We start from the raw sequence: 17,943 nt of genomic DNA, 5'->3' as shown, positions 1-17,943 counted from the left end.
TGAAATTTAAGTGTCTAACCTGAACTGGTCATTTAGGGTCTCCTTATAGGACCTGAAGTGCAGCAGGCACCTCCAGGAAATAACGCCCCATCTCAGCTCTTCCTTCCTTTAAACTGAGGAGGAAACTCAAGTGCTTCAGCTTCTGGGACTCTTGTTTCATGCCCACCACTACTTGTGCTGGTGCCTGCAGTGCTGTCAGGGCTGCAGGACATGCCCTGAGTCCCCTCAGACTATGTGAAGCATATACAGGACATGGAGCCAACTGGTGATGGCTCCAATCTCCTGCTACTGGGGCAGCATGGGCTATGCAGATGTGGGAGGGAAACAGTCCAGGGAAGAGGAGACTTCAGCCCCCTTTTCCCCAACTGGCCTCATCCCATCCATGCTCTTCAGCCCATTTGCAAAGCTCTTGGAAGGATGCACTCTCACCTCCAAGCTGCTTGGGCAGGTTGGGTAATAGGGGGCTGTTGACAAATGCAGGAACCTCCGCAGGGGAAATTCTTACTAAGGGACATGCATGAAAGAAGCAGAAATAGCAATGGTGACTGTTTCATATCCTGTGTCACTGGAGAGGCTCTGAATCGAGGCAGGAGCTTTGCCTTTCCGGGGCTGGGCCTGCTGCTCTGTTCCACCACGAGACTACACCACGAGCAGCCTCTTCTCTGGGGGAAATTCCACCATGCCTACGCAAGCCGCTGCATGGACGTCCTCACCCCATAAATTAGGGAGTTGCTGACTGTCTCAGCATCAGACAGAAAAGAGGCTTTCAAGCTCCACTTGCCTGCTTCAGCTCCGGCCACCACTTCTCAGCTGACATGAAGGTCTCTGTGGCTGCCCTTGCCATTCTCATTGCCGCCTTCTGCTACCAGACCTCCTCTGCACCGAGTAAGTCAGGGCTCTCCCCCTCCTCTCTAAATGGGGACAAGAGGGATGTCGCTGCTGGGAGAGGGTCCCTTCTGCCAGGCCTTCCACCCCTGGGTCCCTTCTGGTGTCCAACCACCCTCTGGCAGGTGCTCCAGGGCCATTGGGGCTCTCCTGCCATGGGAAAGGCATAGCTCAAAGCACAATATGGACTGTGCCAGCACCAGCTCAGGGTGAACCCAGAAGAGAAAGAATCAAAGGAAGAAGAAAAAAGACTTCATCTTTTCTCTTTCTCCTCCACGTCCTCCCCACTCCCCAGATCCGGGGGTCAGCAGCCCCAGCTCTCTGCCCCTGCTCCCCATCCCTTGCCACTGCTGACGACTGTCTTTGCCTTTCACAGTTGGCTCCGACCCACCGACTTCCTGCTGCTTCACTTACACCTCCCGGCAGCTGCCCCGCAGCTTCGTGGTGGAGTACTACGAGACAAACAGCCTGTGCTCCCAGCCAGCCGTTGTGTAAGTCCTCTCCTCCAGGGCGGTGGTGGGCTCTCCCTTTGGGCTGAGGATCCAGAGAAGGAAAGGCCTCTTTTCAAAAGACAGGGGAGGGAGGTTGGCCCAGGGACAGGAGGGTTGGGGGCCAAGAGATGCAAGGTGATGCTCCATAGGCTCAGCACACAGGGGGCTCGCACCAGTCCTGGCTCCACCGCTGCTGACGTGATGGGCATGATATGCTGCATGTCCAAATTCTGCTGATGCTCGGGAGAGGCTGGGTTTGGGGCAGGGTCCTCCTCCACGCATTGCTCTCCCACTGAAAACTTACCTCTTTGCACCCCACAGGTTTATCACGAAGAAGGGCCGCCAAGTCTGTGCCAACCCTGAGCAGGACTGGGTCCAGCAGTACATGAATGACCTGGAGCTGAACTGAGGTCCTGGGACAGACCCTGCCGCCCTGCATCCCCTGGCTGCCAGGACAAGAAAGCCATGGCCAGCTGTGGGCTCCGTTGGACATGCTTCAATGCCATTTAAAGCTAGTTAGGAAATTGAAAATGTTCCAGAATCTGACTTTAGTGTTTTGCTATTTAATTTTTTATAGGGGAGGGATCACATGCAATAACTCCACTCCAGACAAATAAGAATATTATTTAATAGATATATTTTTTAAATGAAGACTCATGCTCAGGTTATATTTTCTGTGTTTAATTAATTGTATTTTTGATATAATATTTAATTCAAATGTTGAGAAATAAATATTTTTGTAAGAACTTTCTGTCTTTGCCTCTATTACAATTCTTTGCGATGACAATAGCTGAAATTATAATAGTGGCAACATGTTCTTTATTCCTTTTTCTATGCTGTCAAAACCCCACAAGCTTTCTCTATCCAAACGTGCTGTTTTGCGAAATAAGAAGAGAAAAACCCTGAAGGAGGAGGTGTGCGAAGGGCATAGATTACATTCAGGTAGCTTGGCTCACTCTTTTTATAAGGTATTTAATCACTACTCATTATGACTACTGGCACCTAGTTAAATTCCATCGCTGGCCCCATTATGGTCAATTAAAATGTTACCTTTAGGGGCTGGAATTTAACATGCTGGCTGTTTCAGAGAAAGTTTTCTGAGAGCTGCAGCTAAAATGGATCAGCTATTCCCAGAGCTGAGAATGGAAAAAATATGTATCACTACAAGATTTTTAGAACTATTTCATTAAACTCTCATTTAGCTGGGACATGAGGCTTAGTAGATGTGTCTGTCTTACAAGAAAAGGTGCTTTATCTCCTTGCCTCCAAAACCTGCCCATCTCTGGAGATGCCTGTCCAGAGATGCCTGTCCGGAGATGCAGTGTCCCCCTGCAATCACCCTGCCAGACCCCAGCCCCAGGGCAGGATCTGCCCCTGCAAGGAGACATCTCCACTGCAGCCCTGGGGCTGGTCTCCCACCGGAGCTGAAAGAGATTGAGCTCACACCACTGGTGGCATTTAGATTGCCCTGACCAGCTCTGGACATGCACTGTTGGATGAACAATGAGGTTCCTCCTGCCTGGACCTCTGGTGCCTGTAGGGCAGTCCAAGGAAAAAGGCTCAGGTCAGAGACTCAGCTCACCCCACAGCATTTACATACTGAATTTGGGAGGACAGAACATCAGTGAGACAAGGGGTAGCAAGGCAGGAAGGGGGCTCCTGGGGAGGGGGTGAAGATGAGAAGACAGGGGGCAGAGGCTGGGTGGGAGACATGCAGCCAGAGGAGCCTCTGGTGGGGCTGGAAGGGACCAGGGGGTGTGGGTGCATTTGGGGGGGAAGGAGCATATCGGTTATGTCAGGAGCCTCATCACTTCAGGAACTTCAGCCCCCAGCTCCTCAGCCCACGGAGCGGTGTGCACCCCATCAGTCATCCTGCTCACAGCGCTGACTGTACCCAGCTTCAAATAGCATCCGAGGAGGAAGGGGAGTGAAATGGAGAGCTGTGCCAGCAAGCAGGACCCGAGCCCCCTTCCCCAAGTTGCTGCTGGGAGGGAGCCCATTGCTGGGTGGTTAAGGTGGGCATCACCACGAAGGTGGCTGTGCCTTGGTGACAAGGAGCTGCTCCTGCATGTGAGGGCAGTGGCTTTGGTCACAGCCCTGACTCCCTGGGCACTGCATGCCCCAGGGCCAGCTCCGGGAGCAGGGCTCATCGCAGCCACGCTGGAGGTGAGGACACCTTGGCCATTGAGTACTAGCCAGCCCTGTATCTGATTGCCGGAGTGCGGTAGCTTCACCCTGAGGACTGAGATTTGCACAAAGCTGAGTGTCCAGAGCTGCCCTCACTCCAGGGAACAGCAGGAGCAGGGGACAGAAGGGGGGAGACCTGCAACAGGGTCATCCCAAAATGGCTTGAGCCTCCACAGTCCCTCTTGGGTAGAAGCCTCATCTGTCCCTGTAGCACTGGGAACAGTCCCTCAGCCTTGGGGTTTCTTGTCAAAGGACACACAGTGCAGGGTCATCCGGGGAGCACCATCCAGCCCGTGCACTGTTTGAGCCTGTTGCAAACAAGCCCATGCGCCAACGTCCTTAACAACCCGGGTCACATTCAAGCCACCCACAGCAGACACCTACCCTGGGTACCTCAGCTAACTCCTCACCACTATTCTGGGACCTGCAGGGAGTCCTGAATTGCTCATGTCTTTCTTGATCTTACACCCACCTACGCATGACAGCTCAGAGGAGCCCTCAAAGTGCATGTGAGGAATACAACGTGCTCGTTATTCCACACCCCCGGGCACAGAGGTGTGAACGAAGCCCGCATGAGCAAGGGAAAGGCAGCCAGCAGCTTTCAGCAAGCTGGCAGCTGCCTCCAAGGCCTGCAAGCAGCAGTGTGCGCATGGAGAAAGCATCCCTGGTGATCTTCAAAGCTGCCACGTCTTGCAAAGGAGGAAGAAGAGGAGTCCAGGAAGGTGGCCTGGAGCAGGGACGGGCAGGCAGGGGCTGCAGTACCCATGTCGCCATTAGCTCAAATCTGCACCCAGGGATTACCCTGCCCAGAGCAGGGGATGTATTTGCTATATACATTGATGCAGCTATTTGAGGCTGATCCTGGTGCTAGAGCTGAGTGATACAAGAAAACCCTCACACCGTGCAGTCCTTGGAGGAGCCCCGGGATACCGCGGTGCTCATGCATGGGTATCAGGGGCTAATCATGATGCTCATCCCTCCCAGAAACAGCCTCGCGGGGTGCTCAGGGAGCACCCACTGGAGATGGGGCAGGTGAATGCAAGATGCAGAGGGCACTAAGCCAGAGGCAGCAGATGAAGAGAAAGGGAAGGCTGGGACCCAAGAGGAGGGTAGCTTGCAGGGGGTTTCCTCTGGATTCAGACCAAGACAAGAGTAATGGTGTAAAGGGTTTCAGAATTTGTAAACTACTAAAAGAGAGACTCATCCTGAAACCAGAGTGTGGTATTTACTGAACATTTTGTGCAATGTATATAAAAGTAAATATTTTTAATGAACACCCTGGGAAAGCCTAGCTGTGAACAAAGATAAAATCATTACTATGATAAGAATAACATTGTTATTATAATATACATGCACATCTCTATGTATTTGTTGTTTATATCACCCTGGTGTGTCTGTAGGCATTTTGAGGTATAACGACAGCCAGGGGAGTTGGAGGTCGGAGTCTGGCATTGCACAGAAGGAGGAGCTGTGCTGTGCTGATGGAGATACAGATTGATGGCAATCAAGGTTCATGGTCTGATGGCTTTTACATCTCCCTTTTTAAAAGAGGAATTAGACTCCCTGAAGGCAAAATGCCTGTGTGCTCAGAAGTGCCAGGTCTGTGCCTTCCTCACCATCCCAGGGACTGGGGCCCTGGCTCACCCTGGCTCGCTGCAGGGAGGGGAGGCTCCATCCTCCACCCAAAACGGCTCTTCCCAGAGACACCAAGATGGGGGAGCTTGTCTCTTCTGAGGGGCCAGCACCCAAAAAAGGCATGTAAAAGTGGATGGTTTTGCATGCTGCATACAAAATTAATGTTTTCCTAAAGTAGCGATATATCCCTGACTTCCAGGGCTGAGGAAGACACAGAAGTGTTATGCTAGAAATGGCGCCTGGCTATCACCTTCCCCATAATGGCCAACAGAAGGCAGAAGTGGCCACGAAGACCCAAAAGAACATTTCTGCTCAGTTCTTAAAAAGACACAGACGACTACTCACATCCCCCTAAGATGATGAAACATTTTCCACTACAGTAGAACAGAAAGAAAGATGTTAACATTTGTTGAGAAAACACATTTCTAAAACTGCAGGTCTGTAATTTTTGCTGTGGAGAACCTTAACAGGGGACACAGTCAGCGCCTCTGGGTTCCCAAGCTGCCCCAGGAGCTAAAGCCTAAAAATGTGACATTAATCTACCAATTGCTCAGAAAAACAGCTCCCTGATCACCCAACCCCAACCCATGGCTGCTCTGCCAGACGTGGTATCCCGAGGGATTACTGCCTTCAGTAAAACCAGACACCTTGAGCAGATCAGTCCTGGGACCCACCACAGCAAGAGACTGTCTCAACACAAAATGTACCTGCAAAACATATGTATATGCATATGTATATGCCCATCTTCCTTCAGCATATGGAAATCAAATGGAAATGGTGTGACTGTGATTAGCCTGGCACATACAGGTAATAAATAACCTTATGATGCCATGGAAGGGTCACCAGCTTGCTTGGAGCTGGGGAGCAGGAGCGCTTGCAGGAAGACCCACGTGCTCGGGTCTGACTGCGCTGTGCCGTGCAGCCATCCCTCACGGCTGGGCCGGGTGGTCTGAGCAGGACCTGGTCCTTGCTGGGCAGGATCTGTGTGGAGGCCACAGCCAGGCAATAAATGCATTTCTACTGAGGACAGGGGCAAGCTCGACTTGTCATGACTTAAACAGAAAACCTGCTTGCAAATAGCTTTAGGAACAGCTTTAGCTTTAAGTCAGCAGGGAGCTCTAAAAGCCAGGTCCCAGTGCTCCTGGCTTTTCTCTAGCTGCCCATTGCCAACCAGTCTGCGCATCTCAGGGCAGAATGGTATCTGCCCCGAGCAGTTTCTTAGTTGCAGGTGATGCAGAGTCCACTAGACAGAAAATTTTATTGGATACTCAGAGCTGTCTCATGCCTTTAACCTTCCTGGGTGAGGCAGATTCATGATTTCTAGGAACACTTTGGATGCTGCATTGGGTGAGTTCACATCCTTTCTGCTCATTCATTTCTTCCCCCTCTTTGCAAGATCTCTGAACTGTTGCACTTCCTCCTGCCTCTTCTGGAAACACTCTTCGTCACTCCAGCGCCACAGCAAGTGCCACTCGTCTGTCACCTTGCCATGGTCAGATTACTCTCGCTTTCTGGACAGTTTCCATCCCACCACCTCCTCCCGCCCCTGGTTCTGTGACATTTAGCCTGGTCCCTTCCCAACTGTCACCCTGCACAACAGGTTTCCCTGGCTGTCCTCACCACTCCCCCCCACAACTGCCTCCGCTTCCAGCCCCCTGCCAAGACCTCAAAGTTCATGTCCTTTCTTATCTTCTCAGGCTCCATAAACTCCCTCTGTAAGATCTCCATGGAGGTCATGAGCTGCAGAGCCCACCGAGACCCTCCTTCCTGGGACATGGCAAAGCTGGAACTGGGCTCTTCTAGATGGCCTCTTCTCTCTGCGATGCAGCCTCCAAAAGAAAGAGCCTGCAGCTGAAGGGAGGAGGGTGGGACTCCCCAAAACGCTACAAAACTCAGCTGAGAGGAACTGCTATTTCAGGTCATTTTTCACTAGGAGATTCCTAAAGCACCATTGAGGACATCCCCAGAGAAATTGTGCTGAGCATTTAAGGCCGTGCTTTATCAAATCTCATTTTAGTTGAATTGAATCGGTCTTGAAATTAAGCAGCTTCATTATTTTTGTCTGAAGGGCACACTCCGCAGCTGCTCCAGCTGGCAGTCCACAGCTGCTGGCATAGCCTCTGCCCCATCTGCCCCCAGGGCAGCGTCTCCTGCCTCCTGGCCCTGTGGACCACAGGCACTTTGGTTTAGATGAGTAGGACTGGCTGATGCCACAGCTGAGCTTAAGGACCTGAGAGCTTTTCCTCCAGCAACACGGTGGCAGACTGCTTGAGGCAAGAGCCTGGGGCAGCAGTACAGCCTGGAGGAGAAGGGATGTCCCAGGGGATGGAGAGACCAAAGGTGACCTTTGGAGACATCAGCAGAGGCTGGGTTATTTTTCTTTCCCTGGGTTTTGCAGTCCCTGAAGCGTCCCCGTCCTGGGGTGTGCAATGCACAGCTTCCCATGCTTGGAGATTTCCCACCCACGGGGCTCGTGAGGGGAGGCAGAGGGGCTGGACCTACCAAACTGCAGGTGATCTCCCTTCCAGGGGACAAGAGAGAGCAGCCCAGGAGCCACCAGGCAGTGCAGCACCCACACCCATACAGATGTCCCCTTGCCTCCACCCCAGGCCCCAGCACCGTGAGGCTGAAGCGTGGCCAACTACACAGGCAGCTGCCACTACCAAATCCCTGCCTGGGAGGTGCCTGGCTTGCTGCGGTGTCCCACTGATGCCACAGCGGCATCTCTCGAGGACCCTCTCTGAGCCGGAGAGGACCAGGTCCAGCAGCACCCTTTGCCCTCTGAGATGTTGCAGATTAGCTGGGGCTAACGAGCAGAGATGGCCGCACCACAAAACCACACTGTTAACCACACAAGGCTCCCCAAATCAACCCTTTATTGCCTTGTTCCAGTACAATTCACACCAAAATCACCACTACACAGCAGGCTGGGCGTGCACCCTTCTCCAGCAGCCTGTGAGATGAGCAGCAGGGCAGTGGTGATCAGTGGGCTCCCATTGGCAGCACAGCGGGTTATGGCACATAAGTCCCCGCTTCAAAGCGCCCTTCCCAGCACGGGCATGGCACACGGTGGGTGTCACACTTGGTGGGTCACCCCCGGCAGCCAGGAGCACGCAGGGACTCTGCTGTGATGCTCGCCAAGGCACACAGCTATTTCCCCAGTGCTGCACCGCTCACGGGAGGAGCCAGTCAGGCTCCCAGGTCTCTGCCCGCTGGTGAGAAGCCAGGGCAGCCGCTGTCACAGGACAATGCACCCAGTCCCCTGCGTGTCCCTGACCCAGGAGATCACCAAGGGCTCTGCATTTCTGCCCCCCAAAAAGGCACCCAGGAAGAAGAGAGGCCGGAGGTTCCCTGAAAACTTGTCAGTGAAGGTGTAAATGTGGGAGCGGTCGCTCACGTTGTAAAAGGAGATTTCTCCTGCTTCGTAGTCCAGGAAGATCCCGATGCGCCGGGGTCTCACACTCAGGGTCAGAGGGGACACGGGCGAGGTGAGAGCCTCATAGTTGCCCCCGTTTTGCAGCCACAGCACCCAGTAGCCGTTGTTTGGGGAGAAGAGGATGTTGCCTTTCCGGCTGGCAGACTCCCTGCACAGCCCCAAGCCCCACTCAGGCTTGTCTCCCACCTGCACCTCCCAGTAGCAGCGGCCTGAGAAGAAGACCTGACTCCCCAGCACCACCGGAGCAGTGCTGAACCTCTTGGGGTTGTCGAAGAGGGACAGAAGCAGCTTCTTGCTCCCGCGCCGCACGCTCTTGCGGTCCTCAGACAGGGTGAGCTCAGGGTGTGCCGTTTCAGGGTCCAGAGTCACGTCCACTGGAGCGAGAGAAGGGTGGAAGGACAGACAGGGCTTCAGGGGTCTGCAGGTGCAGACACGAGCGAGTGCCTGTGACCTGGATGCCGGGCTCTTCCAGATCTTCCTACCTCCCACATTTATTTGCTTCTGCCCATGGTTTTGCACAGCTCTCAGCACTGCCCAGCAGTGGGGAAGTGCAATACAGAAAATCATGCTAACCATAAACCACATCAAAATATTTGGCATCTGGCTGCAGAGCAGGAACAGAATGACGGTGGCTCCGCAGCCCCCAGCACAGCTTCAGAAACAGCCAACACTGAAAGCAAGAGTTCATGGGCAACACGGAGCCTGAAACTCCTGAGTGAGCTCCTAGGATTCAGGGTCACCTCACAACCCATCCAAGACCAGAACGAGGAAGGTCTCCCCACCATGAAACCAGCCTGAACTCATCAGTACACAAACTGGGACCAGCTGGACAAAGCTTGTAGAAAAAATTCCCCCGTGCCCCAAGGTTGGGGGGGGTGGGGACCAGAGCCAAATGTGCCAGGAGCTGGCACAAAAGCAGCCCCCTTACCTTTGAACTTCTTCAGCATGTCCCTCATGCCCAGGCAGCGTTCGGGGATGCTGTAGTTTTCCTTCAGGGTCACGGACACAGCCTTGGGGGACTGGAACTTTACCCCCTCGCACCTGAAGGGAGAGCGATGCCCATGGGCTGTACCCAGAGCCCACAGCACAGCCAGTCTCCTGCTGAGGGGCAGTTAATGCCTTTCTGTTGGCTTCACAGATGCATCTCCTCCCTTGAGCTCTTTGGCTGTGAAGAGCACTAGGGATAACCGCTTGCTTATCAGCAAGCCTGGTGGGACCAGAGCTAAATGATGCGGGGAGCGGCAGTCCCTGGGAAGGAAGGAGCGAGGCCAGCTGGGCAGCATGTCCCTTAGGAGGGGAGGCATCTCACACATCACAAGGCCAGGCAAGACCTTGGCTCTGGAGCCCTGGAAGAAGAGGATGGATTCTCTTCTCCAGCCCCTGCTGGTCTCAGTCCTTCCTTTGTCAGCCCCAGGGAGGACCAAAGCAGACGCTGGGCAGGGAGGACAAGGGGTGACTGGCATGGAGCAGACACGAACGTCTCAGAGCCTGGAGGCAGCCGGGACGGTAGGAGGAACAAGCATGGGTACCTACCTGCTCAGGATGCTTTTCATGTCCTAGAAGGAGAAGAGAAAAACCATTCTGGGTGTGGGACTCCAGAGCCTCGCGCCCACCAGCCAGCCTGGCCCCGGCCACCCGCCCAGAAGGCAAAGGCATCAGGGCTGAGTTAGTGGGGCTGGAGGCATAGCCTGACCTTGAGCAGCCTGTCGGCCGGCTGCTGGGTCTTTTCCTTTATCTCCAGGATCAGCTCCTCCAGCAAGGACTTCTGCTCCACCAGCCTGGCCAGGTTTTCATTGATCATCAGCAGAATCCGCTTCTCCTCCTCCTCCAGCTTCTGGAGCAGCAGCTTCTCCTCATCAGCCAGCAGTCGATGCAGCTTCCCGAACTCGCTCACAATCCTCTCCCGCTTTTTCTTCACCGTCTCCTTGCGATAAGAAGATACACAGGGTGAAGCAAGGCAACATTAGCCAGGCAGCTGAGAGAGAGCCAGATTCTCTGGCATCCAAAACCCGGCATCAGGCCTTGGGAAACCACCGTATATTTTTAATAAGTGCATTTATTTAAAAAAAACAGCCAGAGGCTAACTGCTGTGCTTTCACCTCGCCTGAGCTCCCACTTGACATCCTCAATTTACCAGCAGCACGACTTTGCCTTGGGCATTTCTGCTCAGCTGGACCTCAGATGTCTAATGATGCCTCGGTGCAGCATGGGGGGACTGGAGGAGGGGCTGCTGGGCTGCAAGGAGATGCCATCAGGTGTCAGGGTAGGTCTTTGTTAGATGTGGTACAACTCATCCCTCCAGCTGGATTCAGGCTAACCCGCTGCTCTGGCAGCCTGGAGGAAATACTCCATGTCTGGAAAAACCCACAGCAATGGGAAAGAGGTGGAAGAAGCCCCAGGGCTGGGGAGGGATGGAAAGGGGGGGGCAGGGAGGACTCCCCGGGTGTCTGAGAGCTCTCACTACAGCCAGCAACACGCAGGGTCTGCCAGTGCTTTAGGGTTTTTCGCGTGAGCCCTAAAAATTGGCACTTTGCTCAAAATCTGAAGCATCAGGAAAACACGTAGCGGTTAGCTAGGACCATGAAACCTCAAAATGCAGAAGATAAATGAAACTGAACTGCATTTATATTTCTATCCACGCACATGATTTCTTGCACCTGAGTCACGAAGGCTTGATAAGCCAGGACAGTCACAGCCACTTCCCCCCCACCGCTCGCAAGGGACATTTTTTCCTTTTTACTAAAAAGGCGCAACAAGCCACCGGGCCGGGAGGAAGCTGGAGGCAGCTGAGCCGCGGCCCTGGAGCCCTGACTCAGGCGGGCGGGGGGAGAGTGACACAGCTCTTTCACAACCTCCATCCCCGGCCTCATCCCAGCCCCGAGGGGGACGATGGGCACGCAGGGGCACCCCAAAAACCTGCCACCCGCTTGGCCGGGCTACGGCAGGCAGGCAGGGGAGCTGAGCAAATAACTAGGGGAGTCAGGAGAAACCAGTTTTCCCTGCCAAAGCTGATTAATCATCAACTCTAGCTCAGGGCTGGATAACTCGGTCCAGCAGTTTCGTTTCCTTTTCTGCCGTTACTTTCACTTTCCAGCTTCCACCCCGGAGGGACATGAAATGCAGCTGTTTTGCTGGCATCAAATCTCCCCGGGACTGCCTGGAGTCAGGCAGAGGTGCAGTAATTCAGCTTCTCTTTTTTAAATGAAAACACTTCTAGTTCCTGTTGCTGTGAAGCAGAGCTCACCGTATGGCTCACGCCTGGCTTGTAACTCAAGCACATGTTGTAAAACAAAAGGCAAATAAAAAATACTCAGTGTCTATTTGTTTAACTGGCACACAAGCCCCCGTGCTTTCGGTGGAGCTGGTGTGCTGCTCTTTGCAAAGTATTTCTTTGCAAACCTTTTTAGTTTTTTTATAGAGCCGCACACGGTCACTGAGCCTGGTTTCCAGCACCAGTCCTCCATACAACAGCAGGACATGGGGACATGTCCCATCCTGAGGACTACGCCAAATTCACGGCCCCAGAAAAGATCATAATTGCTGATATCTCTGAAGCTGATTCTTTAAGAATTAAGCCAGGCACCTGCCTTGCACTCCTGGGTTTTCATCCTTTCCGCTGACTCACGCTTCTTCATGTCCTCCACTTCCTTCAAAAGATGCTCCAGGGATTTCTGGAGTTTTACCTGAAAAGAGAAGAAAGGGGCTTAGCTCACCCCAGCAGCACCCACTAAGCACTGCAGTTCGGCCGGGCCCCCTCTGCCCTGGGACCGCTGGTGCCAGCGGGCAAGCAGGGGACAGTGACCCCGTTCCAGGCGGTGCCAGCCCTGGCACCCAAACTCAGCAGCTGCGCTCTTCACTCTGCTCGCGGTGTTAACCCTCTCCGCGCTCCTCAGGTTTTACCCATATTTTTCTCACTGTTTAGGTTTTGGAGAACAAAATGACTGCTCGCCACAATGCCGGGGCACGGGGCGGCTGGCAGCGTGCTGCCGGGAGCACCACTGGGACATGGGGTGTGGGTGCACCCTTCCACCAAGGCAAACCGTCCCCAGGGCAACCCACCACCACCCCTTCTCTGGGGGGTTGCGGAGGGAGCCAGGCTGCCTCCGTGCACCCAGACAACAGGGGTGAGCCTGGGTGCCTCCATAATTTGGGAGCCAGCGGGTCTAGCCTCTTGCCAGCAGGAGAGCGGCTGGGTGGGTGTCGCCGTCTCTGCCACCTTCTCCTCTGCTTTCCTGGCGGTGCTGCCAGGGCTGTTGGGAGAGGGGCGGTGGGGTCCTGGTGGCCAATCCCCCTGGCACCAGCGTGCCCAGGGTGCATCAGGGCAGGACGGGGACCCCCGGTGCCCCAACCTCCCCTACCTTGTACACCTGTGCGGCCTCCTCGATGGGGTACACGGTGTGCGAGCGGTGGTGCAGGGACTCCCGGCACACCACACAGATGGCCTCCTCGTCCTCCTCGCAGAAGAGCTTGAGGCGCTCGTCATGCTGGGCGCAGAGCGGGGTCCCCGGTTCTGTCTCTGTGCCCGGGCCGCCCCGCAGCCCCAGCTGCCGGATGCTCTCCACGATGTTGGCCAGCTGCCTGTTGGGTCGGAAGCCGCTGCGGTGGCAGGAGGCCCGGCACTGTGGGCAAGAGAAGGGCCCGTCGGCCCAGAGACCCTTCTCCTGGCAGTGCTTGGCGATGCAGCCCCGGCAGAAGTTGTGCCCGCAGTCGATGCTGACGGGCTCGCTCATGTACTCCAGGCAGATGGGGCAGATGGCCTCCTCCTGCAGCCGCTCCAGGGCACCCACCAGCGCCATGGTGGCCTCTGCGGCCGGGCGGCCTCGCCAGGCACTTCCTTACCCGCAGGGTCAACCAGCAAAGGCAGGCTCGCAGGCAGGCGCAGTTGCGGTAGCCTCACAGCAAGGCGGCACCGGCAGTGCCATGAAAGCCCGGAGGAGAAGACGGCCTCGCTGCCGTGCGGCACCGGCCGTGGGAGCCTCCGCACCGGCTGGGGGAGGAGCATGGCGCTGGCCGACAGCTGCAGCCAGCCCTAAAGGCTGGGGCTTCCTCTGGCCCCAGCGGGTAGAAGCGAAAGGAAAACCCTGCCAGGAGAGCGGGACAAATTAGGAAGCACCAGAAATAATCCGTGCCCATAGATAACCCCAGGCACTCGATGGCAGAGGAGACGGGGTCGTCTCTCGTGTTTGCTGAGCCAAGCGGCCCCTCGTTGCAGCGGGAGCCCCGGCATTGCCTGCCAGCTGCCTGCTCACAAGCTGCCTGAAGGCGCTGACCAAGCTCGGTGACCCCCGCGCCTTACCACGCCGCCACTCACGCTGCAACATCCCCCGTGACACCCACCCGCCGCAGAGAGCCACAAGCTTGGGTATTGACCGGGGCAGGCTCAAGCACAGCTGGCAGGCAAGGGGTAAGGAGGCACAGGCAGCTGCCAGAGCCCTGCTGGGAGCAGGCAGGATGAGCACCGCTCCACCCTGTGCTGGGGGGTGTGCAGCCACCCCGCTGCCCCGCAGACCTCCTGCGTCAGCCTGGACCCCCTCCCAGCCGCTGCTGCCCAGCACAGCCTCCATGAAGCATCCCGAGAGCCAGTGGGAGAAGCTGCAGATTTTGCTCCTTTTTATTACACAAAATAACTTCAACACAATCAGTACAAATTAGAATGAAAAGTTTCACTGAAAATGCCAAATAAATTAAAAATACCGTTGCATAAACTTAAATAAAAGAGCTAAACACTGTATTAAATAGTCTGCCAAATTCACAGGCAATAAGAAAGAAGGGAGGTGTCTCAGAGGTGCCCATGAGAGAAGGTTGTCACAGAGGTGATGCTTGGAGGGAGCAGGGCGTTGCTCATCCACTGTCTGCCTTGTCCTTTTGGCGATTCACGATGTCCTGGACCCACTTATCATCAGGTTTGCCACAGACCATCTTGCCAGTGACTGTGATAAATCTGCAAAAGGAAATTCAGTTGAGGAGAGGAGAGGAGAGGAGAGGAGAGGAGAGGAGAGGAGAGGAGAGGAGAGGAGAGGAGAGGAGAGGAGAGGAGAGGAGAGGAGAGGAGAGGAGAGGAGAGGAGAGGAGAGGAGAGGAGAGGAGAGGAGAGGAGAGGAGAGGAGAGGAGAGACCACCTGCTCCTTGCCACTGGTGAACCCCACCAAACCAGACACCTCTATAGCTGCAGAACAACCCCAGGGAAATATGGGGTAGGGGGTTGGCTTAATGTAATTACATTGTCATTAATGTCATTAATGTCATTACTGTCTTGCTCTCTGCCACTTAAGCCACTTCGTCCCCAGCATGCCTACTCCAGCTGGGACACCATCCTGCCTGGGTCCTGCTCTCTGGGGATGAGGGTGGTGACCACCAGAAGCTCTTTTGGCTCAAATCTAATAGGGAGATCCAGAAACGGGCTGCCTGCGATGTGGGATTGGCCTCTGAGATGTTTCCAGGCTGTTCTCCTAACAAAGGAGAGCCCAGCCTGGTGTTTTCCCTTGCCAGGATGGGGTGAGATGTGGGGTCTTCTGGTGCTGCCACCCTTCAGTGGAGCAGGGTCCCCCAGGATTTGGGCAGGAGATCTACTCACATCACGGCTGGCTGGGGGCAGTGGCTGCCTGTGCGCTCATACATCACCACGCGGCTCGAGGGAAACGGTTTGGAGCTGTACTGGATGCAGCAGGGACCAGAAAAGTTGACAGAAGCTGGAAGAGAAGTTAAGTTTTCTGATTAAACCAGACCAGGAAAAGTGCCAGTGGGGGGAAGCAGGGTCAGAAGACCAGAAGGTCCCCACTGGAGGAGGTGCTGCTCCCACCACGGGCTCCCACCACAGCCATCCTTCTCTCAGGAAGCCAAAGAGTAGCAAGACGCGCCTCTCCTTTTCCACAGCAGATGCACGGAAGGAAGAGCTGCCAAGCATTACTAGACCTTATACGGCAGAAAGAAAGAGGAGAGAGCTCCTCGGACAGGTGAGCTTGGACTCACTTGGAGAAGAGGAGACCTGGTAGCAGAGGACAGCCACAAACAGTACAGCAAGGGCAGCTGTGGAGGTCTTCATGCTCCTGTTGGGTGGAGATAAATTGTAGGTGTCAGGCTACACTGCTGCAGAGAGCCCCTTGCTGTGCCTGATGTGGGATCCCTGGGTTCAGCCCCCTTTATAGGGGGAGACAGTAAGCGAGGATGGAAACATGCCGGAAACATTGCTACACGACATGACATAATGGAAAAAGTGCTGTGTCAAGGGTGCTGCGCAGTCCTGTGGAGGGAAGTGCCCGGAGCCCAATGAGAGTAGTGCCCTGATGTGGCATATTATATAATGATATGATTCCATGAAATTATAGAGAACAGGACATGATCTCTCTTTTCCTTTCCCCTGACTAAAGGACTCGGTAGACAACCTAGAAGTAACCATTCAGAAGATCAGTAGATAGACCTCTTGCCTAGAAGTCACATGATGGCAATGAATGGAAAATGACCGTGGCTGCCACGCACTCATGTTTCCTAGAGTATCTGCATCACAGACAGATTGGGGACAATGCACTTCTCCCACAGCGACAGGAGCAGGGAGAGTCTGTAAGTCAGGCAGCCCTCCCCGCTGCCTGCCCAGCAGCTGTGCCCTGCCCCACTTGCAGCACTGCCCCAAGGAGACAGGGGCTTTCTCCATGGGACCCAGAGCGCCATCAGTATGCGAGCACACAGAGCAGAGGGTAGAGCACGGTGCCACCCCAGGTGTGGGCTCCTCTCCTGTTCTTGACCATCGCTTGCAGCAAGTCATCAGGAAACTGGTTCTGTCGCTACATTGCAGTTTCACAAATACCAGTGACAGCTAAAATAGCACTACGTTACCCATGGACATGAGAATCAGCCAGTAATGTTTACAAAGAGCTTTAGAAGCTCATGACCATGTTGGCACAGCAGAGTTGGCTTAGATGATTATTTGGTTCCAGCAGTGTAGAATCAACATCCTCCTGATGTTGCTTTGTCATTGTCCCAGCAGCCACAGACAGATACAGAAGAGATTTGCTGGTTTAGCTCATATTGTTTGGGACACGAATGGTGTCACTGTGCCGGCAGAGAAACTCCTGTCGGAAATGCTACATCCCTACAGAAAGGCTCTGCTGACTTCCAGGCAAAGGCTTGTGGATGAAGCCTCAGGAGAGTGGAGGAAGAGTGAGGTCTTCATGGTGCTACTGAATGTGTCTGGGCACTGGACAACCGCAGCCACAGCGGGAAAGCCACATGAGCGGGCTGCCTTTCGTGATGGTCCAGTGAAGAAAGGGACCTAGCTCCTCTGTGGAGGAGGATGATTACAAAAAAAGAAACCACTGCCCAAAGTGGTGGCCTTGTAGGAACCCAAAGGAGGAACTAGAAGGGAAATGAGGAGATTCCCTGGACCGGCTGAAGGAGAGCTGATTCAAGGCCTGGGGCTCCCAAGTGCTCCAGGGCATGACGCACACCACCATCACGTCTCGGTAGACCGAACTCTTTGAAAAACTGAGCCCAACTTGTTAGAAAGTGTGGGCTAGGTGGCATTGCAGGATTTGTTTTACACACAGCCTTTTGTTTCACTAAAACACTGTGTTACTAAGCATGAGCAAAACTGAGCCAGGGTGAGACCACACGTGGGTGCCTTGCTGCCGTGGAGGCAGGAAGCCCGTACAAGCCTGGAGTGGGCAGCCAGGGAGGGTTTGCCTGCAGAGCCCTGGGACCCCAAGGCACATGCTGCCAGTGGGGCTTTTGGAAAGATGCTTCCTTAGCAGCGACAGGCATCTCCCATCACACAGCAAAAAGGCAGCCCGCATTCAGCCCACAGCCCACAGTTCCTCTGCAGCCATCATAGCTCAGTGCCCAGCTTTGCAGCAGTGAAGGCCTTGGCACATCTTTTGTTTCTCTGCATCTCTCTTTCCCCATTGATGGGATTGCTGCCATCCCAAATCATGCTGAGGGATTAAACTCCCAGAGCGAGAGTGAATCAAGACAGCCCGAATCAAGGCTGAGGCTTTACCCGCCTGTGGCAGAGAAGGACTCATGGTACCCCGCCCTGAACAGCCAAGGACCTCAGGATTCATCTGGGAGCCTGCCTGCTCTATAATCCCCTTTGTCCTGTGCTCCAGAGCCCATTCAGATGCTAGGATGAAGCCTTGCACCCCCAGGGGCGCGAGGTCCCACCAGCAATGTCCTGGGCTGGATCCACTCACCCCCACACACTGTACAGAGTGGGGCTAGGAAGATGTCAGCCTGCTGCTGGTCCATCAGTGGTCCATGAGCGGTTAGGAGTTGCTCTTCTGGCCTGAAGTATCTAGCTTAATCTAGCAGGGAGCCTCG

General features: G+C 54.6%; 3 protein-coding genes across 3 annotated transcripts; 1 reads left to right on the top strand and 2 right to left on the bottom strand.

The window, feature by feature from the left end:
• Nucleotides 1–765: 765 nt before the first annotated feature.
• On the top strand, nt 766–2,035 carry LOC140660826 (C-C motif chemokine 4 homolog). The gene is made up of 3 exons (XM_072882074.1): nt 766–885; nt 1,262–1,376; nt 1,698–2,035. The coding sequence occupies exons 1-3, from the start codon at nt 816–818 to the stop codon at nt 1,783–1,785; spliced, it is 273 nt and encodes a 90-aa protein (XP_072738175.1). The 5' UTR covers nt 766–815; the 3' UTR covers nt 1,786–2,035.
• Nucleotides 2,036–8,072: 6,037 nt separating this feature from the next.
• On the bottom strand, nt 8,073–13,603 carry LOC140660765 (E3 ubiquitin-protein ligase TRIM39-like). Its single transcript, XM_072881932.1, has 6 exons — nt 12,993–13,603; nt 12,222–12,317; nt 10,328–10,558; nt 10,168–10,190; nt 9,563–9,675; nt 8,073–9,008 (listed from the first exon to the last, which is right to left on the bottom strand). The coding sequence occupies exons 1-6, from the start codon at nt 13,428–13,430 to the stop codon at nt 8,437–8,439; spliced, it is 1,473 nt and encodes a 490-aa protein (XP_072738033.1). The 5' UTR covers nt 13,431–13,603; the 3' UTR covers nt 8,073–8,436.
• A 1,312-nt stretch (nt 13,604–14,915) lies between these two features.
• On the bottom strand, nt 14,916–15,731 carry LOC140661049 (C-C motif chemokine 4 homolog). The gene is made up of 2 exons (XM_072882635.1): nt 15,604–15,731; nt 14,916–15,323 (listed from the first exon to the last, which is right to left on the bottom strand). Exons 1-2 carry the CDS (start codon nt 15,674–15,676, stop codon nt 15,205–15,207), a joined length of 192 nt encoding a protein of 63 aa, XP_072738736.1. The 5' UTR covers nt 15,677–15,731; the 3' UTR covers nt 14,916–15,204.
• Between the last annotated feature and the right edge of the window lie 2,212 nt (nt 15,732–17,943).

The sequence above is a fragment of the Ciconia boyciana genome, chromosome 17 (assembly GCF_034638445.1).
Source record: "Ciconia boyciana chromosome 17, ASM3463844v1, whole genome shotgun sequence".
Lineage (NCBI taxonomy): Eukaryota > Metazoa > Chordata > Aves > Ciconiiformes > Ciconiidae > Ciconia > Ciconia boyciana.
This window is presented reverse-complemented; position numbering and strand designations above follow the sequence as displayed.